Source organism: Drosophila grimshawi, unplaced genomic scaffold (genome assembly GCF_018153295.1).
Source record: "Drosophila grimshawi isolate 15287-2541.00 unplaced genomic scaffold, ASM1815329v1 contig_1377, whole genome shotgun sequence".
Classification (NCBI taxonomy): Eukaryota; Metazoa; Arthropoda; class Insecta; order Diptera; family Drosophilidae; genus Drosophila; species Drosophila grimshawi.
The window spans coordinates 10273990-10297144 of record NW_025062900.1 but is presented as its reverse complement, the minus strand read 5'-3'; the positions used below and the strand labels follow the sequence as shown (position 1 = coordinate 10297144).

The window sequence follows — 23155 nt, the reverse complement described above, 5'->3', positions numbered from 1 at the left end:
AGAGAGAGAGAGAGCGATAGAGAGAGAGAGAGAGGGAGAGACAGAGAGAGAGAAAGAGAGAGTATTTGTTTCTGCGTATGTGGCATGTCAGTTCAAGAGTTCAGCTACGTTTTTGCCACCTACCTTTGAACATGTGAGAGCAGCAGCTATGCAAGACCTTTGCTTTGATCCCACCTTCTCACTCTGACAGGGGCGTGTCTGCCACTTTTGCATTTGCCCCCAACATAATAATAACATGAAGATTAAATACCCTGTCTGCAAGTGTAAAAAGTGTAATTATATTTTACTAATCTCCCCTTAAAGTTGTTTTTTCGGAGTCTTGGCTAAACGCCTTTCAATTAATTTTATATATTAAATTTTATATATTTACATAGTCCGAATAAATCAGCTATCGATCAAAATGATTTCAATATGCTCTTAACTTCTCAAATTAATTAAGAATGTATTTATATACTTACTTTACTAACTCTGAAATCTTCAACTATGTTACACATTGAATGACACAAATGTGAATACCGGTTGCAAGGGTATCAAAAAGAAAACAACTGTAACAAAATGAATAATGAAGGCGTTCTTCCCGCCATCCATTTCCACTTCCAGGTCTCTTTTCCAAATGATAGCCAACCTCATCGACGGCAGCAACAAACTTGCAGTCCTTTGTGGTTGCAAGTTGGCAGTCTGCTGCTTGGTGGTTTGTTGCCGGGGGCCACCGAAACTTTAATGGAAATTAATCACAACCACAACAGCAATTTTAACCCATGTTGAATGTGGTAAGGTCTCTTAACTTTTGTTTTGTTTTTTTTTTTTTAGTATATTTCATATTTATTTTTGATTTCTTTCGCTATTAAAAACTAAATCTTAAGCATACGGCTGGGAATACATAGTATATTTATTTATATATGTATTTATAAATTTTTACAGCTTTGCTAGATCGCACAAGACACAAATTACACAAATAGCATCACACAAAAAGTGAAAAATAATTAAACAGCTACAACTTACAAGCTATATAACATATACTTATATCGCATATAATTTATCGTATATATGTATGTATTTGTATGTACTTAAATACGCTTTCGTGCTAAGTATGAAAAACATTTACAAGGGCTCTCCAATGATTACTAAAAACAACTTTTTACAAATTCCTTTCCTCGCGAACTCTTCGTCTCGGTCCTTCTCTATATCTCAGTTGATTATTCTCTTTATTTTGATAATGCGATATCATGGGGTATGGGGAAATGGAATGGGAATGGGAATGGAGGCAGACATGCGAGCGGTTCTTCTTCTTCTACTCCTTATTCTGTTCATTTCGATTCTAAATGGTAATGTTTAATGGTTTAAGTGCACTTGGGTTCGTTTAGTCGCGTTTCCTTTCGATTCGTCTCGTCTCGTTTAAAAACTAGTTTAGACTTCTATGCTTAGCTCTACGTATTTACGTATTACATACTAATTTTATTACGTACTACGTTAAAGTTAACATTTTATTTTCTTCTTCATTTTTTAGTTCTAAAGAAATGCTTACAACTTATGGCTGGCTTGGTTGTTGTTTTTCTTATTTTTGTTTGTCTGTCGGCCCTGTTGGCGCTTCAAGGCGGCTGCTTTGGCCAACCAAGCGTATTTTTTCAGAGAGTCTTTGTTGGCTTTGTGGTCGTATACTACTACAATCGTACATAGACTGTATATTTATATATATATATATAATTATGTATATATATTTATATACACGTGTGCTGAAGTGTGTCTGTATGTGTGTGTATATGTGTGCGTTGGTATGTTGATATGCTTAATGAGATCCCAGCAAGCACTTAATGATGGCATTTGTAGCGGACAAAGGAATATTTGACTTATGTAGAAGTGCATTTTATTGCATGATTTTAGGCATTCATGGGAAAAGTTGAATCAAAAGGGTTCTTATATTTATATACATTTTAGAAAGCAAATGGAAAGTTAAAAAAATAATAAATAAGATTGCAAATATAGTTGTAAAATGTGTTGCTGAGACTTTTGTGGGCTTATGTATTGTAATGATTATAAATGATTGCTTGTGTGTGTGCAAGGGTGGTTTTTTTTTGTGGTGGGTAGGGTGGTGCAAGTAATACTATTATGCATGTACGCTGCGCTCCATTCGAATTCAAGTCTCTGCCACTAACTAGATCTAAGTATGTATTATTATTATTTTGATTTAACGCTAAATTGGTGATCACACGAATTGGGGCTTACAGATTATAGCACACACTTCACATGCGTGTGCCCACATTCGCTCGTTGCGTGGGCTGGGGGGCGTGGCGGGGCAGGGAGACATGCGACATGTGGGTTGCCGGACCGCCCAGGGGTGAAATGGAAGGCGATCGCGTTGCCAGCGGAGAGAGTGAAGGTGAAAAGGATGGCGACATGGCTGAAGAGGTGCTGAAGCCACCGCTCGCTTCATGGCCAATGGGTGAGCGTGGCAAGCCTGTCATACTGAGATGTGGTGGCAAGCGCAAACCACCCGGCAGATTAATCGCTCGTGGCGCCACATTTGTCAGCAGCGGCGGGGGAATGTGTGTGGCGGGTGCTGGTGCTGCCTTGAGCACTACGCTGCCCGCACCCGTCGAGGAGTGCGAGGAGTGACCCATGGACTGTTTACTTTTGACACTGCCACTGTGCCCACTATGCTCCGACATGGTATCATCTTTCAGTCTTGCAATCTCGGAGAAGACATGAGCCAGCGGCTGATATTGTGGTCCCCAATCCAGCAGATAGTCCCAATTGTAACTGCCCGTCAGCTCCTCCTCGCTGTGCACAATGGAACTGAGTGAACCACCCACATTGCTGCCGCCAACGACAACGGGCACGGGAACTGGGACCTCACCATAACTGGCCATCACACCATGTCCATGACCATGACCCACTGTACCAATGCTGCCCGCTGTAGTGGCTGCATCATCTGCACTGCTGCCACGCTCGGAACCAGCACCACCGGCAACATCGTTCAGCTTTGCATAGATGAGATTCGTGATATCCGATCGGGCTGTTGCATCCTCATCGAACATGTGCAACGTGGACATTGGCATTGGCATCGCCATTGGCATTGTCATGGGAATAGGCATTGGATGACTGGAGCCAGCCATGCTGCTCGCACCACCGCCTGCACCGCCTCCACTGGGATCATGATCCACAATGCCCAGACGTGCCAGATACTCTTGCGTATTCTGCACAGATATATCTGAGATGCGACCATCATCGCTACCAGCACCAGCTCCGGTGCGATGACTCATCGGTCCCTCGTTGATCATCCGAATCTCCTCATCCTCGCCATCATCTTCGGCAGAGCCGCGTCCGCTCGAACCCGACTGCTCCGAACCGGATAACTCTGAGGTCGTCGCTGCACCCGAGCTGCCCGCATGTGGTCCAAATGGCGGTATCTCATCATATTTGGGTGGTGCAAACTGACCCGAAGCAACAGCACCAGTTGCACCACCACTCGCTGCACCACGTATGGGCATTGTATCGAAGGCACTTGGATCCACATAGCTATTGGAATTGCCAACACCAACCTGCTCGCTGCTGAGATGTGGCTTAACTGCATTTCTTTGTGGTTTTCTGCTGCGCATGTGGATGAACAGGAAGATTCCCGCGGCGGCGCAGAGGATTAGCAGCACTGTGACCAGCACACCCACAATCCAATCACTGGGGCCACCCGAAGAGGAGCCATTCGCACCACCCGCTGCATCACCGCCAATGGAGGCTAGATTTGTGTTGGGATGTGCGAGGGCATCCAAGGCAATCTCAACCACACTCATATTGGTCAAGGAATTGTGTCGTCCCGATGAGGCAGAGATTACCAGGCTGATATCACGTCCGTTATCGTTATCAATGAGACTGTCATCGAGTTTTCTTTTGATTAGAACTGCACCACTGCTGCGATTGACCTTGAAGTGACTGTGCGGTGCGCTCAACTGATAAACCACCCGACCATCTGCACCGCTATCCGCATCGGTGGCTCGCACCTGACCCACAATGAAGCCCAGTGGAAGTGCCGTCGTTGCCGGCAGCACAAAGCGATAGGTGCGCTCCGTGAATTGTGGTGTAAATTCATCCCTCGATTCAATCTCCACACGCAGAGCCACCCGAGCACTCCTTCCGCCCATATCACTGGCTCTCAACTGGAGATTATAACGTTGCCGTTGCTCATAGTCGAAGACAGCCGCGGAGCTAACAATGCCACTGGTTGCATCAACACGAAACAGACGCCACGACGAATCATCGTCTTCCGCTGCCACCAAACTATAGTTCAACTGCCCGAAAGCACCTCGATCCAGATCAGTGGCATGAGCACGAAATATGGAACTACCCGCGGGCTCATTCTCGCCCAGAAAGTGCACATATTCCCCCAGTGGAAACTGTGGTGCATTATCGTTCTCATCGTGCAGTGAGAGTTGAAACGGCTGCAAGCTGCAGAGTGAGCGTGGCTGATGACTATCACAGGCGCGTATAATTAGCTCATAGCTCGTTGCACCACTATCGTAATCGAGACGATTATTCACAAAGAGGACACCGCTAACCAAATCGATGGTAAACATGTGCTCATCATTGCCCGAGCTAATGTCATAGACCACCTCAGAGTTGGGCGTGTTCTCCTGGTCGGCATCCACAGCAATCAATTGAGCTATGGAATAGCGGAGTGGCGCTAGTTCACTTATCTCTGCCTCATACTTTGCATTGGCGTCAAACACGGGGGCATTATCATTTGCGTCCAACACACTAACGAACACCGTAATCCCAGCCGTTGAATTGGAGTTGGAATTGTAAATAGTTCCACCTGGAACATTTCCTTGAGTCAACTGCAATTGCAATTTATAGAGATCGTTGCGCTCGCGATCGAGTTGTTTTACCAGCACTATAGCTTTTGTGGTGGGCAGCAGCTCGAAGGCGCCCTCCTCATTGCCATTGGCTATGCTAAATGCCTGATCCTTGACATCCTGACCCAGCTGCAGCACCACCGAGCCGAGCGGTGCTGCTTCGCTGATTTGTGCACGGTACTGCGTTTGCAGGAATTGTGTACGTCCGGTGGCACTGTCTCCGGGTTGAACGCGCAACAGGGTTCTGCCTGTGCGTTGCGGTTTTCCCGCATCCCTGGCCACAATGTTGACAAAGTAATCTCCACTGCTGGAGACTGCAGCGGGCAGCTGGCTCATATTGACGGACACCACACCCGATGTGGCATGTACACTAAATCCACTGGCGGACGGTTCAATGTGGTAGCTTATCCGTGAATTGCGACCCTCGGCATCAGCATCTGTGGCATTTACTGTTAACAGCTCCATATCCATGGAGGAACTGTCAACCAGCTCTGAAATCGCCGGCAGTAGTGCAAAGTAAGCGGGTGGTTTCTGTGCCACGAACTCCGGTGTATTGTCATTCTCATCCGCCACGCGCACCGTTAGAGTGGTGCGTGCCTCATGCGCTGCATCGGACGCTATCACCTCCAGCTGGTACTCCTGCTGCAGTTCGTAGTCCAAGCGACGCTTCAGCACCAATTTGCCACTATAGCGATCCAGGCCAAAGACTGCAAGGTTCTCCACCTCAACAGGTGAGTCGCGACCCAAGCGATAGGTAAGCGTTGGGTAGGTGTCCACATCGTTTGCCGACACGGACGCAATAACGGCGCCCAGTTCGGTGGCTATAAATAGGTAGAGGGAGACATAGTGAAGAGAATGTGGAAGAGAGAATGAGTTAGTTGACAATTTCATTTTGATAAAAGGTCTTATAATTGAAATTTTGTATTTCATATTTCAACTTAATTAACTTTTTAGAAAATTCATCTCTATTCAGTCTCCTTGGGGAGTCTTCTATTTATATATATATATATTTGATAGATTTGTGCAAACTTACCCTCACTGACGCTGACAACGTTGCTGGGCGGAAACGTTGGCTGATTGTCATTGACATCCACGATGTGGACGCGTATCGTAGAGGTACCCGTCATTTGTGGCACACCCTCGTCGGTGGCAATGATCTTCAGGCTGTAGACATCTCTTATCTCCCGATCCAATACAATATTCGTGCGCACAATGCCACTGAAGGCTGGCTCAATGACGAAGGCATTGTCATGATTGCCATCAACAATGTGATAACGCATCCTGGAATTTGCATTCTCATCCGCATCGAAGGCCTGCACTTGGGCCACAAAGGTGCCCTTGCTATTTCCCTCCCAGGCAGTGGCAACAAATTGGCGTTGTGAAAACTGTGGACTATTATCATTCTCATCCTCAAGTTCAACGATGAGTTCGGCATAGCTGGACAAAAATGGTGGCTCTGTGGTGCGTGCCACCATCACAAGACGCAATTCATGTGGTTGTGTGGCAGCCAATGGGAAGGAAGAGCTCGTCAAGGCTCGCTGACTGCGATTTGTGCTGTTGGAATTCTCAACCTGTTCTTGTTGTTCCTCCTGCTGGTCGGGCATCTCTTCGTAGTGCATGGCACGTCCGCGGTTTGGCGTCTCTAATGTGGGCGTGGCAAAGCGATCGTAGTCGAGCAGAGCTGGATTTGCTACCCGTATCTCACCTGTGCTGGAGTCGAGAATAAAGCTGCCCTCATCATTGCCAGCACCAAAGGAGAAACTTAGTTTCTGTCTCCTTCCATCGCTTCGCACGGCACCCACTTGGAGAAGTCTTGTGCCCGCTGGAGAATTCTCGCGCAGCTTCATTCTATACGTTTCATTTTGGAAATGCAGTTGGGGCGCTGTGGGACTCGCTTCACCCACCATCAACTCAATTAGACCCACGCTACTCTGCGGTGGATTACCCTTATCCCTTGCAATCACTTCCAGCTGCAGCAGATTTCCCGTCTCGCTGGCCAAACTCTGTGTGGCACTCAAAGCTCCCGTATTGGGATTAATACGAAATTTACTCCTTATCGCCGCTGAGCCCAGGAGACTATCTGCCTTGAGGGCATAGAGTACCTCTCCATTTGAGCCCTGATCGGCATCGTGTGCCTGAACCTTGAGCAGAGTTTGTCCAGGTTGAATGAGTGCCGGCACTTGACCGCTATAGGGGTAACGCTCAAATATCGGCTTGTTGTCGTTTATGTCCAGCACATTGATCTGCACCGCAACGCTGCCGGAACGAACCTCATAGCGTCCACAATCGGTGGCAAGCACCATGAAGCTATAGCTCGACTGCAGCTCCCGATCCAATTTGCTGTTTGGAGAGCACAAAAATAAAATGCAAGACAATTAGTAAAGGACAATAATGGATGTAAGAGAATACAATAAGTTCTTTCAAACCCTGTAAGCAGCCTTAATATAGTTTTGTGGTCGTGTGTGTAATGTCTGTGTTTTTTTACTGTGGTAATTTTTGTGCTCTTTCTTTCTTGACATCCACAGTATACCAAATCAATTTTTAAATAATTTTTCAAGATATACTTTCGAGGGAGCTGTTGAAATCGAATAATCTAATCATTAAAATTCAAGCATAGCTCTTTTAACCTCAGATATCGGACACGGGTATACTTTTAGCTGATACTGACAAAGAATATATACATCCGTATAATTAATGTCCACTCCTTGCTGTTAAATTTGCACAACTTTTTCACATATTTTTAATGGCTATACGAATCACTGATTGGGACAGCGAGAGATCAGTTGCTCATCCTTAGCGACACTAATTAGTCGTCCCCCCTGCTGTTAGTGTTGCTGCTCTTGTGCCTAAGCGTAATCCTAGCCATAATTATCCACACGAAATGATGTAGAATTAATGCTGAAAAACTCCACTGCGAGTTCCATTTCGAGGGACAAGGAGTTGAGGTGTGTCTGGGTAATTAAGTCATTTGCTTGCCAGCAAATATTGCCTGTTGAAATGATCCACACTTGCGATTCTCTTTCCTTTATGTGGCTAATTCAACAGCAAGCTGCGCGCCCTCCCCTCTTCACCTGCCGGTCCCCCTTCAGTCAAGTTTGTTGTGCGGCTCTTCATCGCCTGGCTGGGCAAGTGGCATTCTGGTATGTGGTATCTGCCACAAATAATAAACCAAAATGATTAAAATCCTAGCCGCAGTCCGCAGGGTTTGAGCAAGTTTCGCTGCGATTGCATGTCGGCCAATAAAACGAATTTAGCAAATTACGAGCTCATCCAGTTTCAGCTGAAGTTCTTCGGCTCCAGCTATCCATGTATAAGTTCAGTCTGATTATACTCTAACAATGTGGTATTTAAAATTTCCGACATGCAATTTGTAATACATTGTTTGGGGTGACAAGCTGATAAGCTATTTGAATTATGTTCTCAGAAAATATGAAAAATACCTCATTGAAAGATGAGAAGTTTTATAAGAAAACATTCGAGTCATTCCAGATATTTAGATAAAGCTAAGAATTGTACATACTTTGGACTATATGTGAATAGTGTTATTATTCTATTATTCTTCATAGCAAAAACTAATCAAGAAATTAATTCTTTTCTAAAGTAACTCTGTATTACGAGCTAAACGATCAGTATTTGTGAGAGTATTTCAACTTCGGAATTGTGAAGTCAACTTTTGTGCTCTTCTGGTTTTATGAATTGAATCAGTCAAAGTGAAGGAATGGGCTGAAGAAACATTCCACGTTACGGATTCGTCGTCGTAGTTTTGTTGTTGTTGTTGTCTATTTAAACGGCAGAAACAACAACAAGAATACTTTCAAAGGGTCAGTCAGCAATTTTGTGTTGTTGTTGTTGCTGTTTGTCATTGTCGGCTGCGCTTGCTGATCAACAGACAGATGGAGAGACAGACAAGCAGCTACAACAAGCTAGCCTAGAGTCTTGTCCAGCTTCGTCAGCTCGTCAGAGCAAGTAGGAAAAAAAAAAACAAAATACCAGCTACAACAACATTTTTTGTTTTATACCCTTGTAGAGGGTATTATGATTTTGTCCTGAAGTTCGTAACGCATTTAAGGAAACGTTTTTGATCTCACAAAGTTTATATATTCTTAACTAGTATCAATAACCGCCGAGTCCGTTTGTCTGCTTGCTTTTTATTCCAACTCTTTTTTATGAATAAGATATTTTCTAAATACGCATTTAATAATGTTACTAAAATTTGGCATTTAGCATTTATAGGTATAATCGGTTGGTTTTTGAAATTTATAGTGAAATGTAGATGTCGGCAATTTGACTCCGGTAATCTTCGGCGTGCCTAAGATAGCCGTTCTTTCTTGTTTTAGCTGTTGTTGTTGCTGTCCCCCCACCCAATCCAGCCTTTATTTAGCCCAAGTCCAAGTGCAAGAGCACAAGACCGCGAAAGCGATCCAAGACTAACAACAACGTCACGAATTGTCTGTCCCAACGCTGTCCTGTCTGTACGTCTGTCCAGTACGTCTGTCCACGCTGTCCAGTCTTGACTGTCGCTCTACAATTCTTCTACCTCGCCATGTGGTGTGGTGCTCTGTTGCACTGTTCTCATCGTTGTTGTTTCAAGTTCTGTTTTGGTTCGCTTTGGGTTTGGTTTGGTTTTTTTTATTCCTGCTGTTGTCGCTGTTTGGTTTGCGGGGATTTCGTTTTTATTGTTTGCCGACAATCAGCGCAAGATAAAAATTGGTACATGACAGCGGATCGCGTTCGTATAAATGGCCCAAACACTGACGCTACTGTCAACTCGAAAGAAGTGCTTCCAGTGCTATAAAAAAAATTAAAGGATAAAAAGCTAAAATCCATTTCTAGTGAGAAGAGCAGAAACTGCACACGCAGAAAAACATTACAAAGAATGTCCAAATCCAGCCAAAGTTAAAAATCCTAGAGCTCAATTTCATATTGTTATAAACTATTCAGTTCTGATCTAAAACTAAATTAGCTACTAAATCGTTTTATATACTAAAGAGCGAATATTTTGCAACTGTGTCAATAATTTTGTAGGAATAATAGCCGTATTTTTCTTTGAGTGTAGAGCCTGCAGTTCAGGCCGGAACTGAGCGCTGGAAACGCAATTTCTACCACTCCCCTTCTTTAGTATCAGACGGAACAAGCAATTGTTGTCATCATTGATTGTCAATAAGCATAAATTTGCACCAGAGGGGGCCCCATACCGTCCGTCTCAAGTCCAGACCCTGGTCAGACCTTATAAGCCAACTCGCAGGAGAAGTAGCAAAAAAGTAGGGCCAATCCTTTTTGTACGTATGCGTATTCAACACACACACACACACCTACAGAGAGATACACTATCCGAATGCTATTTATAACTATAAGGGGGGATCGAGGGTTTCTTAGATTGTTGCTGCGTAGGATGTTGTTGTCTTGCTGCCTGCCTGCCTGGCTTGTACTTGTACTTGACTTCGCAAACGCCGTCGCATTAGTTCGCGGTTGTTATATTGGAGCGAAATTAAGTATTTCGATGTTTCAACTGCCTGATCTGTCCTTGCGCAGAGATGTGGCTCGCAGATAAGATGATTGCATTGCAATGAACCCAAGGTTAATCGTACCTTAACCCTAATCCTTTACACAATCTACTCTTTTTGCCTTGTGGCGCCACCTACTGTAGTGTTGAGTACTACTTGTAAAATTGTCTAAAATATGAAAATATCGATAAAAAAATATAATGGACTATGTTAAGAAAATTAATCAGTAATTGAATAGGGTTAGTATTGGCCTTCTTCCTCAAAAATATTTTTAAATTTGCTTCAACTAGAGCTTTTTTTTCCTGAGTTGCAAAAACCAGCAAAAAATAAATGTGCCAAAAAGTTTGGAGTAGTGTTGAAAACCTTTACTGATGTTAAATGCAAAGCAGGCCTTGGGGTCGTAGAGTTTATTATTTCATTTCAGCATAGAAATAGAAAATTAAAACTTTACTGCCCAGGTGCACAAAAAATTTATGTTCAAGCTTCATTTTTACCGGCATTAAAAGACAAGTTTATTACACACTATATGGACCGTAAAATAATATTTTTATATAAATATTTTAAGTGTTGCGCACAAATGGCATGAGCTGGAAAGTCCGAACGGCTCCTCCTATATATGTGAAGTAAGCAATTCTTAACTAATCTTTGCCCCTCTTATATAATATATATAAATTACATATTTGTAGTAAATGTTATTATTATACTACTAAATATATGGGAATATTTGTATGTAGATAGTAAAAACTCACCCGACGGTTGTAATGAGTCCGCTTTTGCTGTCAATCGCAAATTGCCATTGCGTCTCATTGGCCAGGGAGTAGACTAATCTCGAGTTAACTCCCAGATCCGCATCGCTGGCCTTAATCCGCAGCACACTGCTTCCAATGGCCGCATTCTCTGCCACACTGGCCATATACTTTGCCAGCTCGAAGCGCGGCTCATTGTCATTCTGATCCTCGACGAACACACTGATGTTGCAATGACCCTGATGGGTGATGGGCTGACCCCGATCCGAGGCCTGCAGCTGCAGCGTGTAGCGAGAGTGTTGCTCCCGATCCAAGGAACGGGCACTGAGCTCTCCAGTGCGTGCATCAATGCTGAACTTGTTGCCTAAATTGCCGCCTGTTTGCCAAAATAGAGAAAGGAAGAAAGAGAGTTGGCTTAGTCATTATATTAGAATGAAAAAGTCACTTTAAGGCCAATTAGATGCAAATCAAAGTAAAAATATACATCCAAAGTCCCGAAACCCTGTATTTACTTATGTCCTCCATATAGAAATTATTTCCAAGTTTTCACTCACCGATTATACTATAGACGATCTCCGCATTTGGACCCTCGTCGAGGTCACTGGCCACAACTGTGTGAATAATTGCCGTCTCGCTGTTTTCGGGCACTGAGAGACCGTAGCACGAGCCGGGTCGGAATTCGGGGGCATTGTCGTTGACATCGCCAATGCTGATGATAAGCGTTGCCACATCGAAATGCTGTCCACTCATTAGCTCCGCGTTGCTCTCCGAGGAGCGCTGCTTGCGTACAGCAGATGTGGGCGTGGCTGACATACGATTCGCATCGCGTACATAGACGGGCAGAGTGTAACGGGACTGCAGCTCACGATCGAACTGGCCGCGTGTCGTCACAATGCCCCGTTGCCAGTCCACGTGGAAGTGATCGTCGGCGACACCAGTGGGTATCTCGTAGCTCAGATTTGCTGTAGTCGCGAGTGTGATTAGAAACCAGATTAGAAATTTAAATTAGTGAGAAACTCCAAAGGAATGTGCATTTGCCTTTATTTAAGCCCGACTAGATGCTTAAATTAGACACACTTTACATTTTACTTCTCGGTAAAAAAAAAATACATAGTTAAATTATTAAAATTTTGTACATACCATTGTCGGCTCCATGGAAAGCTTTTGCCGCGACCTGCAGCACAAAGCTGCCACTGGGCACATTTTCCAGTATGGTTGCATGATAAACAGCCTGCAGAAATCGAGGTGGATTGCTGTGGCTGCCCTGCACCATCAGTTGAAGGCTGAGCGTAGTCTGCTTGGGATTGGGGACACCATGATCGCTGGCACGTATGGTGAGCGTGAACCGCCCCGTTTTGTCCAGTTGCTCGAAGGCAGGTGGCAGCGTTTTGGCCAACTCAATGATGCCCGACTGTGGCTTAATGCGAAACCGACCCTCACCATTGCCATTGACTATGTCATAGGAGATGCGTCCATTCTCTCCAGCATCGCGATCAACGGCCAAAATGTGGGTGACCATTTCACCAATGCGCGTCGCATCGCTGACATAAACGGTGGCTGCACCACCGCCACTTGTGCTGGGCACCACAAACTGTGGCGCATTATCATTGGCATCCAGGATGCGCAGGCGTACAGTCACTGATGTCTGAAGGCGCTCTGTGACATTCGAGGATTGATCGAGAGCCTGAACAATTAACAGATATTCCTTCAAGGACTCGTAGTCCAGTGGTGCTTGCAGACTTAAGGACCCTGTCAGGGAGTCCATGGCAAAGATTGGCGTTGTCTTCTCCAAAGTCTCATTAAGTTGGGGTGTATAGCGCAGCAATCGATATTGGAGTTCTCCATTGGTGCCCGAGTCCGCATCGGTGGCCGTAAAGTTGTAGATGATAGAGCCAACCATCAAGGATTCGCTCACCTCGAGCTCAATGGGATCGTGGGGCCAAGTTGGCGCATTATCGTTCACATCAGCAACCTCGATTTTAACCGTTATGGCGCTGCTCTGAGGATTATTGCTAGCTGAGGTATCCAGAGCACGTATCTCCAAGCGAAACTCCGACTGCAACTCACGATCCAGCTGGCGGGCTACAACCAAATTGCCTGTGTTCCTATCAATATCGAAGGCGCCCTCAATCAGATCCTTTGTCAAAGGATTGAGAGTATATGTGACGCTCAGCAGATCGGTCAGCTCATCCAGACTATTACTGCTAACTGGTGGCAGATCGGCACGCTCATTGGGACTAATCGAGCCCACCACATGGCCAACGACAGCATCCTCGCGTACCTGTTTTAGCGCGAAAGGGATAAAGCCGTAAATAAGGAGTAAATAAAAATGCAGCCAAGGCAATTATAGATTATATTTGCTGTTAGGTATTTAAGCGAGAAGAGGGTTCGTTCGTTCGTTGATACTCTGCTGCAGTTGCTGCCTCTACTACTGCTGTTGCTGTTGCTGTCTGGCGGTATCTTAATCTCAGCAACAGTGTTGAAAATCCAATCTTAAAGCAATAATTCATACTTCAAGATTGCGAAGGCAGAAGCAGAACATTTAAAATTTCATTCCCAAAAAAAAAAAAAAAATCCAACGAGTGTCGTCTCTCTCTCTTTCTCTCTCTGTGTCTCTATCTTTCTTTGAGATGCAGCTTATTCCCAGGCAAAGCAGCACAAATAAAGGCAACTGAGGCAAAGCTCTGTTCCTTTGCATTGGCAATGGGCATTAAAAAGAAATTATGCACTCCGACCAAGTTGGCGGCCCCGAAAATCACTGAAGAAAAATGTGAGACCAATTGGTTAGCAAAGGGGTGTGTTGGGGAGGGGCGGGCAGCGTCCACTCTGCGCATATAAGAATTTAATATGCAAAACCGCAAAAACCGTTTCGCAGCATAACATAAAAAAAAAATACACAACCAGAAAGGTCTTCTGCAGGGCTCAGGTATTTGTGTGTGTGTGTATCTTTTTTCATAATATGAAAAAGAGAAGAATACGAAAAAAAACATTGAAAATATTGTTTGGGTCGCCAAAATGGAGACACAAAAATGACAGTCTCGAGATTTATGCCCTGGCCAAGATTACGCAGCAAGGAAGGTACGCAGACTTTACTGAAACTGAAGTTAGTGGTGGTGGTGCTGTTGTTGTTCTTTTTGTTAGTGGTGCTGCCTTTTGGGTTTACTAACGACTACTGCTGCTGCGGCTGCGGCTGCAGTTACGATTGCGCTCAACCACCAAAAAATTATGCACGGGAATTGCTACACAAAAATGGACACTGCCAAAATGGCGCATGATTTGTTGTGTACTTTTCTTTATAGCTGACTGCACTGAGAGAAAAACGTTTATTCATGCCATATTTATTTTATACACTGATTTAGGTACATTTAATTATTGATCTTAAATGGAAGACATTCGAAATACTTTGGAGCCTTGCGAATGTGATTTTTTGCCGAGTGTGTTGCAAAAAGGATCTCAATAAGAAATGAAAACTGTCAGTTGCCAGCAGCCACCAGCAGCCACCAGCAGCTTAAAACTGTTTTTCTGCGCTGTTTTCGTCTTATGCTGAAATTGCTTAATTACAACAACGCATTTTATATGCCCCAAGAGAGTAAGAGATTTATTTAGTGAAGGCCTAAAGCCCAAAGCCGCATAGCATTCAACTGGCCAACTGGCGAACTGGGCAACAGTTCAACAATCCAAAACTTCAACAGTCAACTTCATGGTTAACTTCAACTTCAACTGCAACTGCAACGCCAACGCATAAGAACAAAGCGAGAAGAATGCAGATGCAGTTGAGAGAAGACAAAGAGCTGAAATCAAAGGCAAAGCCGCTGACTGAAACGCAACGAAATGTGTCAATTTTAATTGTTGCCGAAGCGGATTTAAGGGAACGACGAGCAGCTCTCGAAAGGGGTGGCAGGGCAGAAGCGAGGGCTCGCTTGACTGACAGACGCTCCTGAGAGCGAGAGATGCGAGCGATAGAGCGGACGCGATAGAGACAGGAGAGAGGCAGAGAGAGAGGCAGAGAGAGAGGCAATTAAATGCATGTCAAAGCGTCGCAGTCATCAGAGAAGACGAGTGTCGGAAATGCAACAGCCCGAGCAAGTGGTGCTGCTGGTGGGGCAACAACACAAATACAAAAAAAAAAAAAAGAACAACAAAAACATCAGAACAGGAAGGCATGTAGTGTTGTGTGTTGTTGGTGGCAGTGGTGCCTCCTGAGAGCTGAATGGTGAATGGTGGTGCTGGATTGCAGATAGGCATGTGTATGCAATAATGTGCGGGGTATGCAAAACATGTGCGAATCGAACGTGATAAAAATGTTAAAACGTCACAACCAAAATCGTTCTCAGCGGTGGTGGTTGCTGTAGTGGCTCTGGCTGCTTCTGCTGAACAAAGCTGTCTACTTGCCTGTTCGTTGTAATATTATTTTGAAATTAGACTTGTATTATTTCTAACATTTTAGAGACTGTCCAAGATTTATTAAGAAGCATAATCATATATATGCTATAATAGTTAAGACAACCAATTCAACTAGTTCTGATATACGTAATCCCAACAGACAAACTAATCATTTACAAAATGTAAATAAATAAACTTCATTCAACATTTACATTCTTCAAATGCGTCTCCAGATGGAAGCATCACCGAAATTTTCTCAAGGATCAAGTACTATCCATTATCCCAGGAGCCATTAATTAAACAAAGATTGCATATAACTTATGTTTTCATACCATAGATACGAAAATGAAATACCCTCTGCAAAGAGTATAACAACCAGTTGGTGGTTACGAATCATACGAAATGGGCGAGAGCATCGTCAACGCCTTGCAAGTGGCAAGGGTTAAACGTGGGAAGGAACAGAGGAGGAGGAGCTGCAGTCACAGTTCGCCAAGTGACAATTACGCGTGCGCCATGACCAACGACAAGGGACGACAAAGATGTTGTAGCTGCATAGGCTCGTTTCCCTCCGTCCCTCTCGGTAACTATGTGAATTGGTTGAGTGCAAATCCCAAAAAGATGCTCCACACCCGCAACCACACTGACCACCCTGCACCGAGAGAGAGAGAGTGAGAGAGAAAGAGAGATAGAGAGAGTAAGAGAGAAGAAAGATGGAGAGTAGTAGAGCTGATGTCTGTTTTTTAGCAGTCTTTGTGGAATCGTGTTCTTGGCCATTGTCACGTGACGCCCGATGTAACAAATCATCCGCACAAAAGGCACAGGCGACAAAAAACGCGCAGATCACGACTGACAACAACAACAACAAAAATAACAACTAGGAAAAAAAAGAAGCAAGCCAGCAAAGCAGGAAATCAAGAAACGAACGAACGGACGTCGTGTAAAACTAGAAGCGTCAAATAGACAAAAGTTTTCCTGGAATCAGTCTCAGTGTCTTTGTCTGCGTCTGCTGCTCCCCCCTTTTGGTGGGAGCAAATGACCCGCCCATAAATCTCTCACTCACCCTGAAAACGAGACTGGAACTGGTGAACGTCGGCCGATTGTCATTCAGATCGAGCACCTCGACGCGAAGCATTCGCAGCGTCTGCTTGGGCGGATTGCCGCCATCGGTGGCCGCCACAGCCAAACGATAGATGCTCCTCTCCTCGTGGTCGAGCATGACGCGCGTCCGAATAATGCCCGTGTTGGCATCGATGCTAAACAAACCATGCCCATCGGAGTCACGACCCTTCAGAAGCGAATAGTTGATGGACGCATTCTGGCCATGGTCGCGATCAATGGCACGTATGCGCACCACCTCAGTGCCGGGTGGTTGCTCCTCGCGCACGCTCACCACATCCTCCTGCGGATCCGCTATCTCCGGCGCATTGTCATTCACATCTGTCACAGTCACACGCACAGGAGCTCGAGCACTGCGCGTCGGTGTGCCCTGATCCCGAGCCTCCACGACCAGATCGTACAGTTCACGCAGCTCCCGATCTAGTGGTTCGCGTGTGCTTATCTCTCCTGCAATTATAGAATGGAGAAGAGATGGCTTGTTAGCTTATCAGGTGTAATTATATAGAACATAGGTGCAGGAGTCACGTTGGCTTAGATTTAATAACTAATTAGAATTTTATCCTGACTCATCAGAACTATTTATGCATACAGAGTAACTCATTGCTCCTAGAAACACAGAACACTTTCATTATAATAATAAATGTTCCTTGCGACACACAAATATAATATAATATAAAGAATATAATTCTCTTTCTCACGTCGCAGAGGGGGGAGATTGTGGGGGAAACTAACTATTGTTGATTAGTTTGAAAAATGTGGCTCCCGTAAACTGGGTCGCCAATGATTAATGCCAAAGTGTTTGCCGCTGTGTCAGTTGAGTTGGCTGGTCTAGGTGACTGCAATGGTGCGCTGGTGGTGCCTTTGCCTGTTTGCCATCAAAAAGTGGCATGCCTGTGGCGGCGAAAAGAAAATCATGTCAGACAAAAACGAGTTTGTCTCAGACTCAATTGTTGTTGCTATTGTTGGTGCTGGTGCCAGGATTAGCTGCACGCGATTTCCATATTTAATTTAAATGAAGCGAGAGCTCCTTTGGCTGTGTGCCGAGGAGCCCCCAAGAGCGGACACGCACACCGATATAAACACACACACACATATATAAACTCAAATACACATGCAGTGGCCTGGCAGAATGTCAACCCAATGATATTCCATTGACGGATGAGCTGACAGCGTTAAAACTGTTGTTGCTCGAACACTAATGGTCATGCGCTACTCCTGGATACAACAGGCTTCCATCTGCACATCTTCACATCTGTATCCCCAGGTTGCAGTTCGCGCCATCTCTATCTCTCTCGTGCCTATCTGGCCATCTAGCTGGCATATCTCGAACAGAAACATTGAAACAAACAGGCGAACTGGTTTCCGCTCTCGTGCACCGTTTGATCTATGGCCAATGTGGCAAGCAGCAGGAGCAGTGCAGAAGCGACAGCCAACTGGAGCAATAATGAATGACCATGGGTCATGGCTGACTCGCTGCCTGCCTGCCAGCCTGGCTGCTGGACTTGGACGCCCGACTCCCAACTCCAACACGGACTTTTGGACAACAGCAGCACACAGAGAAAAATTGAACGAATTAAACCAATTTACTTTACAAAAAAATAGCAATAGAAAGCAACTAACAGTGTCCAATTACTAGAAAAGAAAATGATGATAATATGAGTTCAAAGCGTGTTATTGATTTCTTTAGTAATTTGACTTTTAATTCGACTATCAAGATTGGAATTTAACGAATTTTTCTCACTGTGTACGCATGCATTCACTCTCTAACGGGGCGATCCAGCGAGCGAGCGTTGAGTGAGTTGTTCGACTGGCGACACATTTGCTGGGTACCGCGAAAAGACACTAATTTATGGCAAGCGGATATTTCGACTCACCTGTGACGGGATGCACCTGAAAGCTGGAATTCGCCGGCAACAAGCTGTAACGTATGGCCGCATTCTCGCCCAGATCCGCGTCGGTGGCACTCACAACGCCCACAACCGCGCCGCGTCTCAGATTCTCCTCAATTTTGAACGCATAACTCTCACGCAGAAACTTGGGATCATTATCATTGGAGTCCAGCACGCGGACGAGCACACGTGCTCGAGCATGTGCCGCTGGAGTGCCATTATCTGTAGCTAAAACCGTGAGCTCATAGCGATCCCTGCTCTCCCGATCCAAGGCAGCACGCAAATATATCCAGCCCGAGTTCGGGAATATTCCAAAATGCTGGGCAAGATCAGTATCCACACCTGAAACGCTCGCCGAGCTCTGGCTGGCATTATCCGCTCCAGCATCCACAATGCGGTAGGTGATTCTTGCATTGTTCCCTGTGTCCAGATCACTGGCATTCACCTGGATGATCTGCAAAACAATGATAGAGATTGTGTTAATTTGCAGCAGCAAATGAAAATAAAATAGAGAAGAGAAGCCATGCAGAGAGAGTGCAAAAGAGAGAGAGAGAGAGTGAAAGAGAGGCAGAGAGAGGGAGATCTACATGGCAAACACGGCTGGCGGTCGTCAATCATCCGCTTTAATCGGCGGCATTGGAATCTCTGATGGTTGTCTGCGTAAATCTCTAGAGGAATCCCTAGAACTGCGACTGCGGCAACTCGTTTCTTTGTCCGCCTCGTGATGCCAAAAGATATAAAGTGATTTTATGATCAAAACTAGTTCAACGCGCAAGGCGTGAGGCAAAAGCCGAACATGCAACGTGCAACAGGCAGCAGTTGCTGGCCAAAGACTGCCAGACTGGCTGTGGAACCAACAGCAGCAGAAGCCGCAGCAACCGCAGCAGCAGTCACAACGGCAGCAGCAGCATCTTCTCTGGGGTGTTGAGATATTTTAAAAAAGATATTGATGCTCGCCTGACAAAAGCGTGACTTTTACGGGCTGTTAATCAAATTTATGTTGCGCATTTAGTTTGCATTACAAAAATTTATTTTTCAATAAAACCCAGGACGCAATCGTGGCTGGGAAGCGCGGGTAACTATGCACTCAGAAAAAAATAAATGCCTTACTTTACAAATAGCTTAGAGGAGTTGCACAGATCTTGGAAATTGTGTTGGAAAATCTTTACAACTAATGACAGCAGACAATATATTTAATATAGTTATAATAGTCTATTTATTATTAACTTGATTTTATTAGTAAGTGAAGAGGATAAGAATTTATACATTTTTAAACTTCATTGAATATTCTTATAAATTTGTTGTTCTTTCCTAAAAGTTATACATCATTACTCTCTGAATCTCATATATCTGTTATTTTGTAAGATTTGCTCACTTTCTAAGACAAACATTTGATTTTTCCAAGTGTTAGGATGGGGAGCCAACCAACAAGTTTGTGTTTGTGATGAGTAGGTTTTTGGTTACGTTACCTGGGCATTGATGGATCGCGACTCGGACACATTCACCGCATACTCGTCGCGCTCGAAGACGGGCGGATTGTCGTTGACATCCTGGACATCAACGAGTATGGTGAGATCTGCCGAGAGTGGCGGCAATCCGGCATCGGTGGCCGTCACAATTAACGAGTGACGCTGCGCTGTCTCATAGTCCAGATGTCGTGATAGCACAAGGTGGCCCGAGCGTGCATCGATAGCGAACAGAGACGAGGCCTGTGCCGCCTTCTGCTTGCCCGACTTGGTGGCATTCCCATTGGCCAGGCTATAGGTCACCTGGCCACTGCTGCCCGAATCCTTGTCGTGTGCATGGGCAGCGAAGAGTGGTGTGCCCAGCTCGGCATTTTCTGGCACCGAAATGCGCACCATGCTCGTCTCGAATTCGGGCGCATTATCATTCACATCCTCCACCTCGATGTTCACCTGCGTGTGGCCATAAACGGGCGGCTCCCCGCTGGTCGCTTGGATATTCAGCAATACCTGCGCCTTCGCTTCATGGTCCAGCGGATGGGCAATGCGTATGTTGCCCGAGGCGGGCTCAATGCTAAAGTAGCCATCCGGATCGCCCGAGTAGATCGAGTAACGCACTGGACTCCGTTGAGCTGAGAGAAAAGAAAATAAATGAAATAAGAAGACACAAATTGGTAAAAAAGAATGTGGTTGTTTCATGTGAAGGGAATGGAAAAATGGGAATGGGAAAGTCTTTGTTAAGAAGGTGCCTCATTAAAGGCAATTCAAATGCCAGAGAGTCGCAAACAAAAGATGCTCAATGAGTTGGCACAAGGAACAATAGGAGCGATGGCAGGAATGAACCTCCATTCCAGATTGACACATGAGAGAGCTGCAAGAACTGAAGGAATGAAAGGAAGTGCACAGCGAAAGCAGCAAATTAAAGCTCAAAATTCATTTTGCATAGCCAGCACAAAAAGAAAAATAACCCAACAGAAAAAAATGACTACCAACTTAAACTTGAACAGCAGCTCAATCCCTCAACCATCCCCCTCTACTCCCCCTACCAACCATTCAAATGTGCTGCTCGATGCTCGTGTCTTGGCCTTTTGTATCGGTGAGCAGAGCGAGTCGAAGCGCTGACGAGCACTTCGAATATTCGTTGATGGGTGCAGATTTCTGCCGAAATTTGCGTTTGAAGTGTTTTTGGCTTTGGCATTGTTGTGCCTGCCTCTAGTCCCTTCCCATCCCCTTCCACCTTCCCCATCCCCCACCCCTCCCCTGGACTAACGATTGAGAATGCGACTCTCTGTCGGCCTGTGGCCCATTTTGTTGCAGGCGCTGCCAGTTCATTTTGTTCTTTCTTTTTTTGTTTGGCTTGTACAAATTTTATTTTAATTTTCTTTGGCTTGTTAAACGACTGTCGAGAGAGTCTGGTGACTTTGGCATGAAATATGCATGTGCTTTGAAAAAGTTATTCGCCAAGCAATATTGTTACTTTTGTTGTCTTTCACCTAAAGACAGCAACTGACTCGAACAAGGATTATTCTTGTTTAATCCGAATAAAGTTACTTAGTTTCTTAAACTGATCATTACTTATTACGCCAGCTTGGCTAACTTAGGCGTTATCAATTTTGTTGATAGGATTTTGATATAAAAATCAAACTAATATTTGCGATTCTGTGCCTGTAAGGGTATTAAACCTACGGTCAGAATACTGTTCCTTGTGGGGTTTTTTTTTTGACTCGACCATTTGGGCATTGGCGCATTCAACCGTTGGACCACTCCACAGCTTGTCCGTTCGTCCGTCCGTCTGTTTGTCCATCATATGCGCATATATTTTGTATTCCAGCTCACTGAACTAATGAATGCAATCCAATACAAAGACGTCGCGACACTGACCCAAAGCTACATAGTATACATAATTTGACTCGGGATAAAAGAGAGAAAGAGAGAGCGGAACTCTATGTGTTTGATTTGGGTTCTAAGGAGAGAGTAGAGACTGGAAAGCAGGGAGTAGAGAGTACTCACCAGTGTCACTGCTGGTGGCTATCACCGATCCAACGACAGTGCCGCGTGGTACATCCTCCTTGACATAGTAGTTGTAGCGGGCCTTCTCGAAGATCGGTGGACGTTGCATGGCATCGATAATGCTAAGGAAGACCACGGCATCGGTGCTGGTGCGCAGACCGCCGCCATCTGTGGCCGAGATATTGAGCATGTGCATCGGCTGGGTGCGCACGGATAACATATCTTGCCGGATGACAAAGATCTCCCCACTGGCACGATCGATGCGGAAGATGCCCCCCTCATTGCCGGCCACAATGCGATACGAGACTTGACCAAAGCTGCCCGCATCGGGATCAGTGGCAACTACAGCCACAATAGGCATCGGTGTGCTCGAAGCCTGTGCCGGTCCAGATTCACGCAGCGACACATTATATTCACGCGGATAGAACACCGGCCGATTATCATTGACATCCGTCAGCTGTAGCTTGATCATTGCCGTGGTGCTCAATCCACCCCGATCGGTGGCCAGCACCGGAAACTCGTAGCTGTTGCGCCGCTCATAGTCCAGCTCGCCGGCAATACAAATCTCTCCGGATGCGGAACGCACCTCGAACTCCGTCAGATGTTTGAAGCCCTCGCCAAGCGTATAGTTGACCATGGCGTTGACACCACAATCCGGATCACTGGCGGATACCTGAAAGGCAGAGAAGAATAATTGGAATTGTTAACAATGCTCTTTCAACAATAAAATTTATTTATAAAATATATTCAATATGCAACATTTCAAAATATTTAGCCTATTAATGGGTAAAAGAGGATTTAATTAAGTTAATTATGTATATAAAAATAATATAAAGCATAGTGACTGATATGGCTGACAGCAACAAAGTTGCGGAGTGTTATTTAGTGGTGCTTAATGTGGATTCTTTCGGGTGGTTAAACGGTTGCTCTGCAGATTACAAATGAAGTTGTCAAAATTTTAATTTGATTTAAAAGGCATCGCGATCCCTCCTCCCTCCTGCCGCCTCGTGCCCTACTGCGGCCGCTTAACTTAATTTGCAACAGCAATTTGTTCTGGTCATGCTTTGTTTCGTTTGCCGGCCAAAAATCGAGCTGGCCGATGCAGCCTCAGGCTGTGGCGTATTAAGCGTATGTCAACTTAAATTTGGTTTTTATTTTATTTCGCTTTGGTTCGAAAGACGCCCGCAACTGTAAAAGGTT

General features: G+C 45.0%; 1 protein-coding gene across 1 annotated transcript in view; it reads right to left on the bottom strand.

Annotated features, from left to right (window-relative positions):
* Positions 1-1734: 1734 nt before the first annotated feature.
* Positions 1735-23155, bottom strand: part of LOC6562295 (protein dachsous) — an 84832-nt gene continuing 63411 nt past the window's right edge. The window contains exons 3-11 of the mRNA XM_032736399.2: positions 21956-22628; positions 19952-20577; positions 18468-18936; positions 16538-17040; positions 12235-13375; positions 11649-12056; positions 11098-11470; positions 5878-7184; positions 1735-5665 (exon numbers count right to left, since the gene is read on the bottom strand). Coding sequence (XP_032592290.2) covers positions 2241-5665; positions 5878-7184; positions 11098-11470; positions 11649-12056; positions 12235-13375; positions 16538-17040; positions 18468-18936; positions 19952-20577; positions 21956-22628 — 8925 coding nt within the window. The 3' untranslated portion in view covers positions 1735-2240. The remainder of the gene's footprint in view (positions 5666-5877; positions 7185-11097; positions 11471-11648; positions 12057-12234; positions 13376-16537; positions 17041-18467; positions 18937-19951; positions 20578-21955; positions 22629-23155) is intronic.